General features: G+C 39.5%; 1 protein-coding gene across 2 annotated transcripts in view; it reads right to left on the bottom strand.

The window, feature by feature from the left end:
* The window catches only part of LOC133635240 (collagen alpha-1(XXIV) chain), a 251,057-nt gene that overhangs the window by 91,993 nt on the left and 142,187 nt on the right, over positions 1–16,877 (bottom strand). For both annotated transcript variants that reach the window (XM_062028200.1, XM_062028201.1), the window contains 8 exons: positions 14,675–14,728; positions 14,507–14,560; positions 13,428–13,481; positions 7,369–7,422; positions 7,237–7,290; positions 3,723–3,767; positions 3,560–3,613; positions 2,950–2,994 (listed from right to left, as the gene is read on the bottom strand). In XM_062028200.1, the coding sequence (XP_061884184.1) occupies positions 2,950–2,994; positions 3,560–3,613; positions 3,723–3,767; positions 7,237–7,290; positions 7,369–7,422; positions 13,428–13,481; positions 14,507–14,560; positions 14,675–14,728 (414 nt within the window). The remainder of the gene's footprint in view (positions 1–2,949; positions 2,995–3,559; positions 3,614–3,722; positions 3,768–7,236; positions 7,291–7,368; positions 7,423–13,427; positions 13,482–14,506; positions 14,561–14,674; positions 14,729–16,877) is intronic.

Raw genomic sequence — 16,877 nt, 5'->3', positions numbered from 1 at the left:
AACAAGGTTTTCCAAAATAAATCAACTCAAGTTATGGAAAAAAATGCCAACATGGCACTGCCATATTTATTATTGAAGTCACAAAGTGCATACTTTTTTTTAACATGCCTCAAAACAGCAGCTTGGAATTTGAGACATGCTCTAGGTCACATATGTCAGAGTCAAGGCCCGCGGGCCATATCCGGCCCGCGAGAAGGTTTTTTACGGCCCTTGGGATGATCTTAATTTATTATTAGAACCGGCCCGCAGACCGCAGATCTTTTTTTTTTTTTTTTTTTTTTTTTTTTTTTTTTTTTTTAGACCGCAGATCTTTTACACGCACCAAGCGGATGCCGGTCCAAGGTTCCGAAAGGGGGCGAGCGGCCCGCCGGGACGCGCCTGCCGGCCGAAGGGCTGCAGCCCGGCCGTCAGTCGCGGAGCCCGCCGTGCCACGCGCGCCAAGGGGGCGGGCCGAAACCCGGCCCCGAGGCCCTGAGACTTCTGCTTTGTTTCCCCAAACCGCGCGTCACCGCCGGGCCCGCACCACCGTCGGGCTGCAGCCCGAGCGTCGGTGGCGGAACCCGTCATGTGCCGCGCGCGCCAAGCGGAGCGGGGGGGTCAAGCGGGCCGAAACCCGCAGGCCACCCCCTCACCACGAGGCCCTGAGACTTCTGCGTTCGACCCCTACGCGCGGCCCGTCGGGACGCGCCCGCCGTCAAGCCACGAGGGCCAGCCGTCGGGTCGCGGAGCCCGCCGTGCCACGCGCGCCAAGGGGCGGGCCGAAACCAGCGGGGGGTTTCGGGCACCCAACTCGCCTCCCTCCCACGGAGGGAGGAGGGGGGTTTAATGTGAACATTACTGTGCAATCACATATTTAGAGTTTTTACTCAATTCAAGTTTAAAAGTTAAAGTTTAATATTTGTTTTCACTGCATGTTACTTCTCCTTAAACAAAGTGTTGTTTTTGATTTATAGATTTTTGCACTTTATTTTATTGTATTTCAATTTAATTATATTTTAAAAATATTTCAGTTGAGTGGATGATAGAAAATTGCTATTATTGTTTTTTTCTTTGAAGTAAATTTAGCCCACTTTTGCTAAAATAGAAAATATAGGCTACTGATGGTGCCTTGAATACCGGTTTCTTTCATTTAATGTTCATGTTATGGGGATTTTTATATAAAGGAAATTTGTCTTTTGTGTCTGTTGAAAATTAAAGATTACTGACAGAGCCATAAGAAAATATTGCTTTATTTATCTGATCATATTGGAATATATTTGTTAGGTTTTCAGTAGGTTCAATTAGGTTCACTAGACTATATGCGTCATTTAAAAATTTTTCAATGAACATTCGAACAGTCCGGCCCTCGGCTTGTAGCTAAATTTTTTATTTGGCCCTCCGTCCATTTGACTTTGACACCCCTGCTCTAGGTAGAGAGCATGAGGAGGTTGAGGTGGGCGGGTTTGGGGGGGGCGGGGTTTTGGTGTAGGGGGTAGCGGGGGGATGTATATTATAGCGTCCCGGAAGAGTTAGTGCTGCAAGGGGTTCTGGGTATTTGTTCTGTTGTGTTTATGTTGTGTTACTGTGCGGATATTCTCCCGAAATGTGTTTGTCATTCTTGTTTGGTGTGGGTTCACAGTGTGGTGCAGTGTTAAAGTTGTTTATACGGCCACCCTCAGTGTGACCTGTTTGGCTGTTAACCAAGTATGCCTTGCATTCACTTGTGTGTGTGAAAAGCCGTAGATATTATGTGACTGGGCCGGCACACAAAGGAAGTGCCTTTGAGGTTTATTGGCGCTCTGTACTTCTCCCTACGTCCGTGTACACAGCGGCGTTTTAAAAAGTCATAAAGGTTACTTTTTGAAACCGATACCGATAATTTTGAAACCGATACCTATAATTTTCGATATTACATTTTAAAACTATTATCGGCCGATAATATTGGGAGTCCGATATTATTGGACATCCCTACTTGTATACATACAATATATAGTACAATGGATGCGAGTGGTTAACGTGAACTAGATTTAGTTCACTGTGTTGTGCACTGGAGAGCAGACTTAAATTGAACAAGGTAGCGAACTGAAATTGGCTCAATTCCACCGCCCTGGGAAAACCTCCAATACAAGTTCCCTTGAAATACTTTATTGGATAAAGGTACACCTTGGCATATGATATCAGCCTTTGTTTAACCTACAATAGTCAATGTTTTTTTTCTCAGGTTTTGCATATATAATGTAATATCATAGTGGCCCAAGGGATCAATCACGTGTCCAATCTAATCTAATCTAGGAACATTCAACTGGGCAGCTACATGTTTCCTCTGTTACCACTCAATAATTTTCATGTGTGCATTCCCTACTAACTTGGTTGCCTCCACTAGACACAGAAAGCAAAAACAAAGATTAAGGGGCCTTCAGGAAGAAAGAATGTGCTCTGAATGTTCAGTAGAGATTCATGTACATGATAGAGAGCATGTCTCAACATTTCATAGATGTATGTGTGACAGCTATAAAGGCTAACTTGAAACAGCTGATCTGCTTGGTAACACCAAGCACAAATGTATTGGGTTGGCACACGCATACGTTTTTGTACTGAAGTTGACATAGGCGCATGCAACACACACTGTATGAATGTTTCTGGGCAACAATAGACATTACACACATTTTGGCAGAGTAAAATTAGGTTGCGTCAAAGAATATTTAAGCATTTGTTCACACTGATGTGGTATTTCTGCCATTGGGAGGCGATTAAAATGTCATTTCACATTAAAAGTAGGCCAGTTTAAGGAATCATCAAATGCTCAAGTAGCAGATTGTGTCATTGGCTGGGCACTTTTTTTTGTCATTTGATAAAAAGCACAAGCCACACATGAGCTCTGCATGACCGAGTGAATAAAAAACCTACAATTTCACAACAGCGTAAAAGTTACTATCAGTCGTGTATATTCCAAGTGCAAAAGCAACTCACTTGTGGTCCGATTTTTCCAACATTTCCGATGTCCCCTTTTTCTCCCTGCAAGACGAAAACAACGACAACAACAACTTTAATTGCGTCTGTTTGAATACAATCATTTGCTGCAACCGGCTCAAAGTACGGACATCACAAGCCTGAATGTCAGAGTATGAACAATTTTGAAAATGTTGAAAAATCACAATGCCTAAACATTTTTCATTGATTTCTCTTAATGTCTTATTTAGTCCTACCCTCACATTTCCAGCTGATACATTTCGAATTTTAACTTAAAATAACTAAAAAACCTTCACCCTAAATTACGAATAATTGTATTAAAAACTGTGGCAAGAGAGCATGCTATGATCAGTTGCAGAAATACATTTATTGAATAAACAATACACTTTTTTTTTCCTGGGACTTAAATTCAAATAAATCCCAGGAATCATCTCTCTTTTTCATATCTATTTTATTTTCTATAGTATGGTGGTCTATGTTGATTTATGTAAGCGGTATGTTCTTCTATCTCACTGACAAATGTAAAACTGTCAGCTTTAGTCTTGCAAAAAATAGAACATAATATTTAGCGTAATAGTAAATAACAGCTAGATTAAGAAGGTTTACTTACCAGCAAACCATCTGGACCTGGTTCACCTGTGTGGCCTTTCCTTCCTGGCCTTCCCTAAAATGACACAGAGAGCAACATCCATTCAGTATATACCACATTGAGCCCCTAGTGTGTGCGTGGGTGGGTGTGTGTGTATAATTTGTATACATAGTATATTTCTTACAGTTGGGCCTGCATTGCCAGGTGGGCCAAGTGGTCCTTCATCGCCCTGCATATAAAGTAGAGTACATCAAGTTATATGTACAGTATGGTATTGCTAAATGTGAAATCACCACTGTTGAAATACCAGCTATGTATTCTAATTATGGCTGTCAAAGTTATCGCAATAATTTTTTTGGAGGCACGATTAACGTGCACGTGTACTGTCTGACCCTCGGCCCATTTTGTAGCATGTAAATGTATCTGCGTGCAGTTATTGTTCAGCCACAAGTAGAAAAAAATAGCGAGCAGAAACAGACAAAGAAAAGGCTTCATTAAAGAAAGCCTAGGTCCAAAGCCTTGCCAAGTCATACTCCCGACATCACTACACAGGAAAAACTCACAATCTCACCAAGTATATATTTCTAATTTCTAGTCAAAATATCTAAACAAACTTAATAGAACCCACAACTCACTGTTACCCTCGGGCAGACGCTATATGGTGGTAAAAGTGGGCACAAATAGACTAAAAAACATTTTTTACCCAAGAGCCATAGTAGCATTAAACAGGCCTGAGTGAGTACAATGTGTCCGTCATGTCCTCATGTATTATGTCTTTTTATTTTTTCAGACTATAATGTGCAATAATGTTATATGTGTATATGTATATATATATGCATATGTATGGATATATGCATGTGTGTGGATATATACATATACACTACCGTTCAAAAGTTTGGGGTCACCCAAACAATTTTGTGGAATAGCCTTCATTTCTAAGAACAAGAATAGACTGTCGAGTTTCTGATGAAAGTTCTCTTTTTCTGGCCATTTTGAGCGTTTAATTGACCCCACAAATTTGATGCTCCAGAAACTCAATCTGCTCAAAGGAAGGTCAGTTTTGTAGCTGCTGTAACGAGCTAAACTGTTTTCAGATGTGTGAACATGATTGCACAAGGGTTTTCTAATCATCAATTAGCCTTCTGAGCCAATGAGCAAACACATTGTACCATTTGAACACTGGAGTGATAGTTGCTGGAAATGGGCCTCTATACACCTATGTAGATATTGCACCAAAAACCAGACATTTGCAGCTAGAATAGTCATTTACCACATTAGCAATGTATAGAGTGTATTTCTTTAAAGTTAAGACTAGTTTAAAGTTATCTTCATTGAAAAGCACAGTGCTTTTCCTTCAAAAATAAGGACATTTCAATGTGACCCCAAACTTTTGAACGGTAGTGTATATAGATACATATCTTCTTTTTTATCTTTTTTTTTTACTATTTATATTACTAAATTATTGTGTATGCACCTTAGGGGATCTGCTCCAATTTCAATTTTGTTGTTCTTTGAACCTGTTCACTGCAATAATGACAAATAAAATTCTATCTATCTATCTATCTATCTATCTATCTATCTATCTATCTATCTATCTATCTATCTATCTATCTATCTATCTATCTATCTATCTATCTATCTATCTATCTATCTATCTATCTATCTATCTATCTATAATCCTCTGAATAGTATTTTTTTGGTGAGACATAAGAACTTGTTTTTAGGCAATGGATCTTCTGAGGAAAAAATAGTGAGCATCACAAGTTTGTTATAAGACACAAAACATTAATAATAAGGTTATTGCTCATTTCAAGATCAATTTCAAGTTTTTAAAGTACAACATATTTTTTAAAAGAAAATATTAAGACAATTTCAACTTGTTCCATTGGCAGATTTTTTTTTGCTCATAAAAAGCAAAAATGACTTCTTAGATTTTTCCCCCCTTTTTAAGAGGGGCATTTCTTCCATTGTATTTTCATCTACGATCTACATGAGCCTACATCACAGCAGCAAATGCCTGCTGCAGCGCTTGCATTTAAAGGATGGCGCTTCACTTCCATGTTTAGATTATCGTTTAGTAGTTTGGTAACATACAATGGAGATTGTTACTGTAACTGGTTTAGTAAGATGAGATACAAACTCAACAGATATGAAAGACGGTAGGCAAGAAGTAGAGAGGCACATTTTTATAGTTCTGTCATCAAAACATTTTAAAACACCGCTTCTCCAACACACTTCAGCCTTCAAAATCAAAGCGCTACCCGTCACATCCGGTCCAACTACACTAACCAAAATTACAAATGGCTTACATTACAACCATGCTTTGATTGTCAAAGATGTTTTGTAATGTAATTTGTGATATTTTTACCTAAATAAATGCTAATACACCAGTTGAGGAATATGGGGGTTGGGGTTGGGGTTCTGGCTGGCTAAAATTGTGTATATATTATTTTATAAAATGTTGTGGTTGATAGTCCACAATTACAGAATTTTTAGCAGGCTGAATGTTACATTTTATTAATAGAGAATGTTAAAACATTGTCATGCAGTGATATGAAAACCATTAACATGTACAACATGTAATGTACAGAATATCAGAATCATGTATTAAGGTAAAATATGAAACATTACATTACCAAACATTTTTGACAATCAAAATATGAACGTCACAATCCGCATTTTGTGTTATTAATGCGTAAAACTGCAATTTAAACATGGAAGTGTAGCTCCTCTCCTCTTAATGGAAGTGTTCCTGAATTCTGTTGGGTATACAGCAATGTGATGCAGATATTTTTTTTACTGTCATTAAAAGCGTGTTCATGTCCATTTTGGGTTGAGCTGTTTTAAAAAGCATAATGTTTAATAGACATTTAATTCAACCAAAGTAATTTGAACAAAATTGAAAATGATCTGTCTATGGTACACTTAATAATGATTAAACATTTTATTCATCTGCGATCATCACAATTATATTCAGTTAACTATGAACTACGCGATTAAATATTTCAATTATTTGACAGCCCTAATTATGATATAACAAAAATGAAATAAAACACCAAAATTAATTAAGTAAAACATAATATATAAGGTGTACAATTCAACTAAGAAAGAGCCCACCTGTGAAATATATGTTCCATAAGTGGGCATGCTTCAAAACTAACACTTGTTTTGTATTTTGTTTGCCCACCACAAAGCTATTGATGTATAATTGGCCTGCAAGAAAGCATTAGCTTAATATGCGTTATTAAATTCAGATTGGAGCAAACAACACATAGATGTGATGCTAGTAACTATACTAACAGTGCTAGACAGGGGTAGCTAAGATGGAACCACCACATATAGTTGTATCGACTAAAATAACAACATAGACGTTCTTAAACAAGAGAAGATGTGTTCGTTTTTGTTCCACCAATGCATTTTCGTGCTGCAACATTTAGCACTTACAGCTGCCAAAATCTCTTTTATCCCCAGGCTGGAAAACTTTGTGGCTTGTTTTGATAAGCACCCAATGAGAATCATGACTTCACCTTATGGAACATGCCCTAAGAGAATTTTAAGACATAAGAGATGCTACATGAGACAGTTTGCGTTATCTGAATTGTTTGCAAGAATGGAAATCGTTTGATGGGCTCTATTTTCCATTTCTCTAGATCCAGGTCAATTACCCTGAAGACATGTAGAAAACTGAATCATCTTACCTGGGTTCCTTTTGGCCCAGATGGACCTTGGATCCCTCTGGCACCTAACAAACCCTAAAATGCAACACTCTCATAAATTATACAGATTATGTTATGGTTTAAAACAGAAGCACGGATACCAAATTGTCATACCTTTGGTCCAGGAAGTCCGTTGGGCCCAGGCACTCCTATGTCTCCAGGAAAACCCTAAATGACACATAAATTCACCTAAGTAACTTGACTCAGGACATGACACGTAACTCAAGTATGAATCAAGCGGATAAATAAACATGCGCACAACATGGAGGATAATACATTTAAAATGACACAAAGGGTTTATTGAGGATTAATATGCTCCAACAAGTCCTCTGTCTGTATCATATAGAGAAGGGTTAGGTATTTTGGAGTGTATCAATAGGCTTATAGTCATGTAGACACAGTGAGAAATAGCTGCACGGCTGATAGAATACCTTCAGGCACACCTGCCATCACACAATCACTCATCACTGAAAATACGCCTAATAGCTGTGGCCTTTGTGACCTGTGGCCGCCTTGAACTGTTGACATTTTCCATGCTTAAATGTGATTTAGAGCTGGGTCCCTCGCTGTTGGCCCATGGACAGGGGCACAGCAATAATAGAACAAAGAAAAGAAGAAAAAAATTAAATTTTTTATCATTGCTTCTAAAATAGTTTTTACATTCAGCCAAAACTTTGGGTTCGGGTAGACAGTAATTAAATGATAAATGGGTTATACTTGTATAGCGCTTTTCTACCTTCAAGGTACTCAAAGCGCTTTGACAGTATTTCCACATTCACCCATTCACACACACATTCACACACTGATGGCGGGAGCTGCTATGCAAGGCGCTAACCAGCAGCCATCAGGGGCAAGGGTGAAGTGTCTTGCCCAAGGACACAATGGACGTGACTAGGATGGTAGAAGGTGGGAATTGAACCCCAGTAACCAGCAACCCTCCGATTACTGGCACGGCCACTCTACCAACTTCGCCACGCCGTCTTGGTGGTGGAGATATCATCAGTGCACTTTGAGATGTATCCCAGACACTAGTGTTGCCAACTTCTCAGTAATGAAATTAGCTATAGGCTGTTCTAAAAGTCGCTTGATGACATCATCGCCTCATTTGCATAAGTATTGCAATGGACTCTGTAGGAGAGAGGAATAATGTCCTGGGAGAGATAAAAATTGAGTTGAAAAAAATGTGGTATGAATAATAATAATAATAATACCTGGGATTTATATAGCGCTTTTCTAAGTACCCAAAGTCGCTTTACATGTTTTTCTGAACCCATCAATCATTCTACTTTCGTAGCCACAGCTGCCCTGGGGTAGACTGACGGAAGCGTGGCTGCAATTTGCGCCTACAGCCCCTCCGACCACCACCTATCATTCATCATTCATTTCACCGGTGAGCGGCACCGGGGGCAAAGGGTGAAGTCTCCTGCCCAAGGACACAACGGCAGCGATTTTTTTTTTTTTTTTTAGATGGTAAGAGGCGGGGAGCGAACCTGCAACCCTCAGATTTCTGGCACGGTTGCTCTACCCACTACGCCACACCGCACCAATAGAACTGCAAATGTACTTTCTTCTGTTGAGTTTTGGTTTGCTTTCTTTACATTAAACTACATTTTTTTCTGCATTTTTAAGTATCAAGTTTGACCACAAGACTGGATGGTTGTGACATTCACGAACAAAACGAATCTAAGGACTAGCTCATTAACATGAAAGGTGCCATTGGGGACGTCGCAGTGTTTTATTTTAGCATTGCAGTGATTTATTTTAGCGTGACAGTAAACAAAAATGTACGTTTATATCTTGCGCTGTAACCGAGGCACATACGCACTTTATTTGCAGTAGACGCAAAGGAGTGTGGGTCTCCTCTCTGACTGCAGCTGGGACTGCTGCGCGAGGCTACTGTGAACCTAAGTGGCTGCGAGTGCTTCGCATTGGCGTACAGGGCCCACGGCAGCACCCATTACTCGTTGAGGACAATAACTGCTTTAATGTCTCCAAAACATTTGAAAAACGTACTAGATTTGTCGCTGGTCACTAGTGAGAAAAAGTTGGAGTTAAAAAGTCGTCAACACTGATCTCAGAACAGATTAGGTATATTTCTCCAGGTCTACATCTCCTTCCTTTGTGGCTGCTTCTCTGAATATCTATCTTCCAGTCTATGCACTAAAAGCAGTCCTGGAGCACAAAAGGTGCACCATCAGGCCACACAGTGACGTCTCTAACTGTAAAATTGTCAATGCTAATCAGTAGCATGCATATGGCATATCCATACATCCATCCATTTTATACCGCTTGTCCATCCTGGGGTTGTGGGGGTGGCTGGAGCCACTGTATGCAGGCGTAAGGCGGATACACCCTGGACAAGTGGCCACCTCATCGCAGGGCCAACACAGGTAGACAGACAACATTCACACTCACATCCACACACTAGGGCCAATTTAGTGTTGCCAATCAACCTATCCCCAGGTGCATGTCTTTGAAGGTGGGAGGAAGCCGAAGTACCAGGTGTACCCCCATGCAGTCACGGGGAAAACAGGCTAATCCACCCAAAAAGACCCTAAGCCCGCGGATCAACCTGGGCACTAATCACTGTGCTGCCCGCATTTGGCATATACAATGTAAATCGGTGTGAGCTAGCTTGAAAATACAAGCCTGACTTTCAAGCATCATAAAGCAATCAGGCACACATGTTTTGTTGGCATGGAAGATTGGGACATTTTGGGAAACCATTATCATTCTACTCATAGTTACACATCTTGGGAATTGATAAAATACAACTATCTTAAGTTCTTAAAAGAATGCACCATTGGTATAATTTGACATAGTGTTTCTTTGAATGTATTTGCTTCGGATAAGCAGTGATACATTATATATGGCCCTGCGATGAGATGGTGACTTGTCCAGGGTGTACACCGCCTTCCGCCCAAATGCAGCTGAGATAGGCTCCAGCACCCCCCGCGACCCCAAAAGGGACAAGTGGTAGAAAATGGATGGATGGATGGATACATTGTGTATGTTGTAAGTACAGTATTTACATTAAATTTGTACACAAAGGATTGGTCTAAGTTAGTGCGGTGCGATATGGACAAAAATGTATATCCCAATATAGGTCATTTAATATCCTGAAAACGGTATACATATCAAAATACTATTTTTTTCTTTTACCTATATACATGAAATTAATGTAGGTTTCACTCATCTTTTTATCCTTCAATTTATACTCATTATACACATATTGTACTTGTATAAAAAAAACAACAATCATAAAATGACAAGACAACTATCCATCCATCCATCCATTTTCTACCGCTTGTCCCTTTTTGGGGTTGCGGGGGGTGCTGGAGCCTATCTCAGCTGCATTCGGGCGGTAGGCGGGGTACACCCTGGACAAGTCGCCACCTCATCACAGGGCCAACACAGATAGACAGACAACATTCACATTCACATTCACACACTAGGAACCATTTAGTGTTGCCAATCATCCTATCCACAGGTGCGTGTCTTTGGCGGTGGGAGGAAGCCGGAGTACCCGGAGGGAACCCACGCAGCCACGGGGAGAACATGCAAACTCCACACAGAAAGACCCTGAGCCCGGGAATCGAACCCAGGACTTTTGTATTGTGAGGCACATGCACTAACCCCTGGTTCACCGTGCTGCCCTATCAAGACAATCCAAATTTTTTTAGTGCCAACCCTGCTTTTCGACAGTGTATACTCGGGTCATGTCACCACATGAATTTAGAGATGGAATCTGTAATTTCTCGATGTCTGTGGCAGTCGCTTGTCAAAAACAGTGCCTTAGGACAATGACTCGTTTGATGTGTGTTTCTTTTCATCACTTCGTGGTTTTGAGGTAACGTTAGTACGTTGTTGCAGTTTAACACAGTCTCTTTACTGTTCTTCATGCAGTGTGATAAAAAAGATTAGTGTGTTCAATGACTACTAACGAGTCGTTGGTGGCATGTTTTGCAGATAACTGTTTGGTCTGGTTTTGTAATCCATAGATCCATCCATCCATCCATTTTCTACCGCTCCAACAAGTCCAAATAGTGTTAAGATTGTGTTAGTTTAGCTTTCATTGTGCATTATTGACAGCCACGCTCCGTCAGCCCTTGCCGTAAAGTCCTTTCAAGTGACATAAAAACGTGACCGCAAAGCAGCAGCTTCTGCAGTGACTTTAGCCGCAGCCTGGACGTAAAAAATTACCGTACAAACAATAGAGAAATATATCGTACGATAGATATTTTTATGTCGTTGTTAGGGATGTATATCGTTAGTAACGTATGTAATTGGTGTAAGTAAAGATGTGAATAAATTAATTTTTTATTACCATTTTCATCAGCACAATAGGTTGTACACCACCAACATCATGTGACATCTTACAGCAGAGAAATCTCCAACATCACCTGATTCTTAAGTCTTAAACTAGTCAAATATGTGTGCAGTGCAAGGTGCAATGCAGTTGTTTTGTCATGAGCTTGTAAAGACCCAACAGATCCATCACTGTGTTTCTACTAATAACAATTACACCCAGCTGGAAAAAATATGTATGTATTGCATTCATGTTTACAGCACAGACCTTTTACGTCATATCAAATGTATAATACACATCAATAATCAATAAGCATGACAGGTGGGTTTGCATTTTGTAACAATAGTAATTGTTATTTGTGTTTATGTTGCACACTGATGTATTTGAGGGACGGACCGGAGGTTATTTTAAATGATGACAGCTACCGATCCCTGGTCTCCCTGCTTCAACTAGTATATATATATATATATATATATATATATATATATATATATATATATATATATATATATATATATATATATATATATATATATATATATATATATATATATATATATATATATATATATATATATGTACTTAACAAAAAAAGGTGAAATAACTGAAACCATGTTTTATATTCTAGTTTCTTCAAAATAGCAACCCTATGCTCTGATTACTGCTTTGCACACTCTTGGCGTTCTCTCGATGAGTGTACTATATATATATATATATATATATATATATATATATATATATATATATATATATATATATATATATATATATATATATATATATATTGTTTATTTTTTTGTTTTCGTTTTTAAATGACAAAGTTTTGTATTGTTGTCATTAGCTGATGTCAACAATTAGTTTTTTTCTCATTGTGCTTCTTGCTGTTTTCCCAATTTTTGCGCATGTTGTTTTTGTTATGTGCTTAAGGCCAATGACTAATGAGTCACGGACCACAGATGGCCCCTGTGCCGTACTTTGGGCACCCCAGCTGTAGAAGCTAACTGTTTATGGGCACTATAATCTTAGTAGTGTACTATATTTGTTCATCCTATTGTCACATATGGGACGCGAGTCACATGATTGTCTTACGTCAGTGCCGGAAGTAGTAAAATCAACTGTTCACCCGGCGGGTTTTTCCTGTGTGATAAAGTGGGGATAAACGGGGAAGTTCTTCTTTTAGCTGACACCTTGTTTTTATCATATATTACTGCCTTTGCACATGTCAATGTTTACTTTTGTATACATAAATCAACATACAATCCGTATTTTGGAGCAAAGTTCTCGGACTCTATAGTATTTGACTTGTGAGCTTCCCGGCGAGACGAGCTTCAATAAGCCGGCGTGCTTGGGGAGTGTGGATGAAAGGGTGAAGAGAGAGAGGGGAGGCGTCCAGGCGTGTTCATGGGTCAAAATGCATGCCTGTTGGCAGGTCTGTTAGTCACTCTCCGGGTAGGGGTGTCACTGATATCATATTAATACGTATTTATTTTTCTAATAATTTCGCAATCGACCGGTAGGGTTCCAAAGATCAACTGGTCAATGGTGTAGTGTGTACTAAACAGATAAAAATAATTGAATTGAATGTGACAGTGTCCTCTTTACAACGATCAGCTGGATAAAAAAATACAGATCAGTATAATTTGTCCCGAATCTTAAGCGTCATCCTGGACCGACCCAATTTGGAACCGGTCCCAAAAAATACAGGTATTTTGTATGCATCTCCAGTCGGAGTAAAATATACATCGTTTTAACGTACCGCACTACCCCACGTCACAATATCAATATGTAGACAGGGCATTCTTCAATTTTTTTATCTTTCGCATTACATACCCTGCCCTCCATCCTGAAAAAAAAGTAAACTGACCTCTGGTCCTGGAGGTCCAGAAGGTCCTTGAAGCCCCATATCTCCAATTCTACCCTGTTGAAAATACAAAGAGCACATGAAAACCAGAAATAGAAACTGAATGTGTTTACTTTTCTTTTATTGATACATTCATTCATATTTTTCTGTCTATCGTGCTATCCTGAACTGGTGCCTATCCCAGTTGACTTTTGGAGCGAAGGGACGTCTGGACTGGTCGCCACCATAGACAGACATTACACTTACATTGGCACCTATGTGTAATAGAGAGTCTCCAGTTAGCTGGATGTGCATGTCTTTGGAATGTGGGAGAAACCTTAAGTACTTAGAGAAAACGCACACAAACACAAGGAGTACTTGCAAACTCAACACAGGGAGATCTCCCGACTGTGAGGGAAATTATCATCACCATACCATGCATGTTTCGGACACTGGTAGAAAATAGGTGGAGTAAACCCACACAGACACGTAGATCATTGTACACACTCAAGTTTGTTGAATGTGGTCCCTCCTGTTTGATGACCGGCACAATTCAAAAGTGTCACTATTTCTGCTGTCGCTGATGAGAAACGTACGAAGTTATCCATAAAAAGATTCAATGAACATGTTTTCACCACCTTGTCCTTGTTCATGTTAAGGTGCCTAAACAGCGACAGTACCAAACTGCATCTCACAGTGACCAATGTTTCGCCTGAACAGTAACAGTTAAGTACTGACTTGTATAATAAAGCCTAGTAAGCTTTTCATCCCATGACCTCTCTTCAAAAAAAAACATATGTTTTTAGGTTTTCATCTCAAGTTGGTTTGATAACGGTCATATGGAAGAGGATAGCATCTGGACTTGTTTAGAGTGTAAGACGAACAACCATGCTTAATGTTTTTTCCTACAGATTATTTTTTTTAAATTAATGGCACACAGACTACTGTACATTCCACTTCTTTCTTAGCCTCTTTCAGTCACCACCGCCATTGAGAGCTTGTGTTATTGAGTTGGGGTTATGTCTGAGCGAGCTTTAGTTTGTGCTTACATGACGTTGTTTATAATTATCTGCACAAAGCCTGAACGGAACACTCAAACATACCGGTGGTCCTGGTTTTCCTCTTGGACCAGGAGGACCAGCTGCACCAAGTAGACCCTGAAAGATGTATACATGCAGACATATCAGAAGGAAGCCACATACCCCCATTAGCATGGAATCAATAATCTCTGACAAGGGCTAAAATTAAAATTTATGTGACAGTGCACATACCTTATCGCCATGGTACCCCATCTCTCCTGGTTCGCCCCGTTGTCCCACTTCGGCCTAAATTTCACAGAATCATAAAGAGATATAACAACACAACCCTGCCAATGTACTGTAGCATAACCAATGATCTGTTGCTCTACTACAGTGGTGTCAAACTCATTTTTATTGGAGGGCCACATCGCAATGATGGCTGCCCATAGAGGGCCACATGTAACAGTGAATACAGTATGTATGAATATAAATGTGTAAAAACCTTGTTAGACAATTTTCAAAAGCAACTGTTTTTGATTATGTTTTTACCAACAGATTGATGGATAACTTGCTTTGAAATCATAAGTCAAGATGACAAGCAGATATTTGAGTGTTTATTTTTGATAACCAAAAAAAAATGCTTAAAGTGTAGAACATACACAATTGCATGATCAACATTTTTCTGTCAAAGTTGAAAGAACAAATATATTTAAAGCATACAATACGCAGGCAACATAAATTATGTGGTGGGCAACATAAAATGATTTGGCGGGCCACTTTAAAAAGATGCGGCACACCACATAAATGATGGGCAACATTTAAATAACATTGTGGGCCAAATTAAATTGACGCGTCGGACCATATTTCTATTATGTGGTGTGCTACATTCAAATTATGGAACGGGCCACGATAAAATATAGTGACCAGCCTCAATAAAATGATGTGACAGACCACATTCGAATGATGTGGTGGGGCACATTCAAATTATGGGATAGGCCACAATAAAATTATGCGGCGGGCCACAATAAAATCATGTGGCAGACAAAATTACAATGACCTGGTGAGACACATAAAAAATTATCTGGCGGGGGAATTACATTAAATGGCGGGCCAGATTTGGCCGAAGGGCCTTGAGTTTGAAACTTGTGCTATACTATCATAATAGAACCTCCTAAGAACCTCATAATATAAACTAGGATGTACTATTTTCAGTTGTGTGTGTAAGTATGCTATGACGATAACACAAAACTACTACGATTTCCATCACAAACAAAATAACTCATTAAGTGTAGAGGAAATAATTATTTGATCCTTGATGATTTTGTGCGTTTATCCCTTTTATAAATACATGAACAGTCCAGCATTTTTGTAGTTATTTTCTTTTAACAGAGAGTGGCAAAATATCACCAAAGAAACCACAACACAGATAAATAATTGTTATAAATAATTTCCTCTACCAACCAGCAAACATTTTGACCCCGATTTTGGTTTGTTCCCATGAAGCACACAACTTAGTCCTGGCCCTTAAGGAATGAACTTAGACATTCAGCTTGGGGTGTGTATAAAAGACACCTCTCAACCATAATTGGCAAGACCAAAGAGCTGTCGAAGGGCTTCAGGTGCATTATCGTACACGTGCACACGACTGAAATCAGGAGGAGTTTTTTAATGACCTCAAAGTAACTGGGCCTACAGTCACCAAAATAGCATTGGCAACACACTTTGACTTAATGGATTGAGATCCTGCAATCCTCAAAAGTCCCTCTGCTCAAGAAGGAACATACTGTATATAGATTTATATGGATTAAGAAAATGCTTGCAAGAATGTGACGTTGATGATAGCACGTACAAATATGCATGAAAACACTCCTACAGCCATCACACAGGACGATTTAGTAAGTATGAATTGTTTTAGTTATATTGTAAACCTTACAAACGTTGCTTGGAGTGATGAATAAAGAATCCATACGAGTAGAATCGCTATGGACGATTAGAACACGGAACAGCAGTCTACTTATGGTTGTTTAAAGCAATAAACAGAAGGACATTGCAGCATCTGCAGTAAGAGAATTTGTCCAAAAGATGGCGCCATAGCACAAACATTAGCACACCCTCTCAATGCTTTTGCTTGTTTGTTTTTTTTAACTTATTTTTATTATGGCCGTCAGTGAAAATATATGTATAATCTATCGGGGCGACGTGGCGCGGTTGGTACAGCGGCTGTGCCGAACTTAAGGGTTCCATGTTCGACTCCTGCTTCGGCCATCTTAGTCACTCCCGTTGTGTCCTTGGGCAAGACACTTGACCCACTTGCTGTCATTGCCACCCACACTGGCTTAAATGTAACTTAGATGATGGGTTTCACTGTGCAAAACACTTTGAGTCTCTAGAGAAAAGCGCTATATAAATATAATTCACTTCACTTCACTTCAATGAGACAAAATGAAGCATGTTG

The sequence above is a fragment of the Entelurus aequoreus genome, linkage group LG19 (genome assembly GCF_033978785.1).
Source record: "Entelurus aequoreus isolate RoL-2023_Sb linkage group LG19, RoL_Eaeq_v1.1, whole genome shotgun sequence".
In the NCBI taxonomy this organism is placed as follows: Eukaryota; Metazoa; Chordata; class Actinopteri; order Syngnathiformes; family Syngnathidae; genus Entelurus; species Entelurus aequoreus.
The sequence above is the reverse complement of the archived record's forward strand: the minus strand, read 5'-3'. Positions and strand labels throughout refer to the sequence as shown.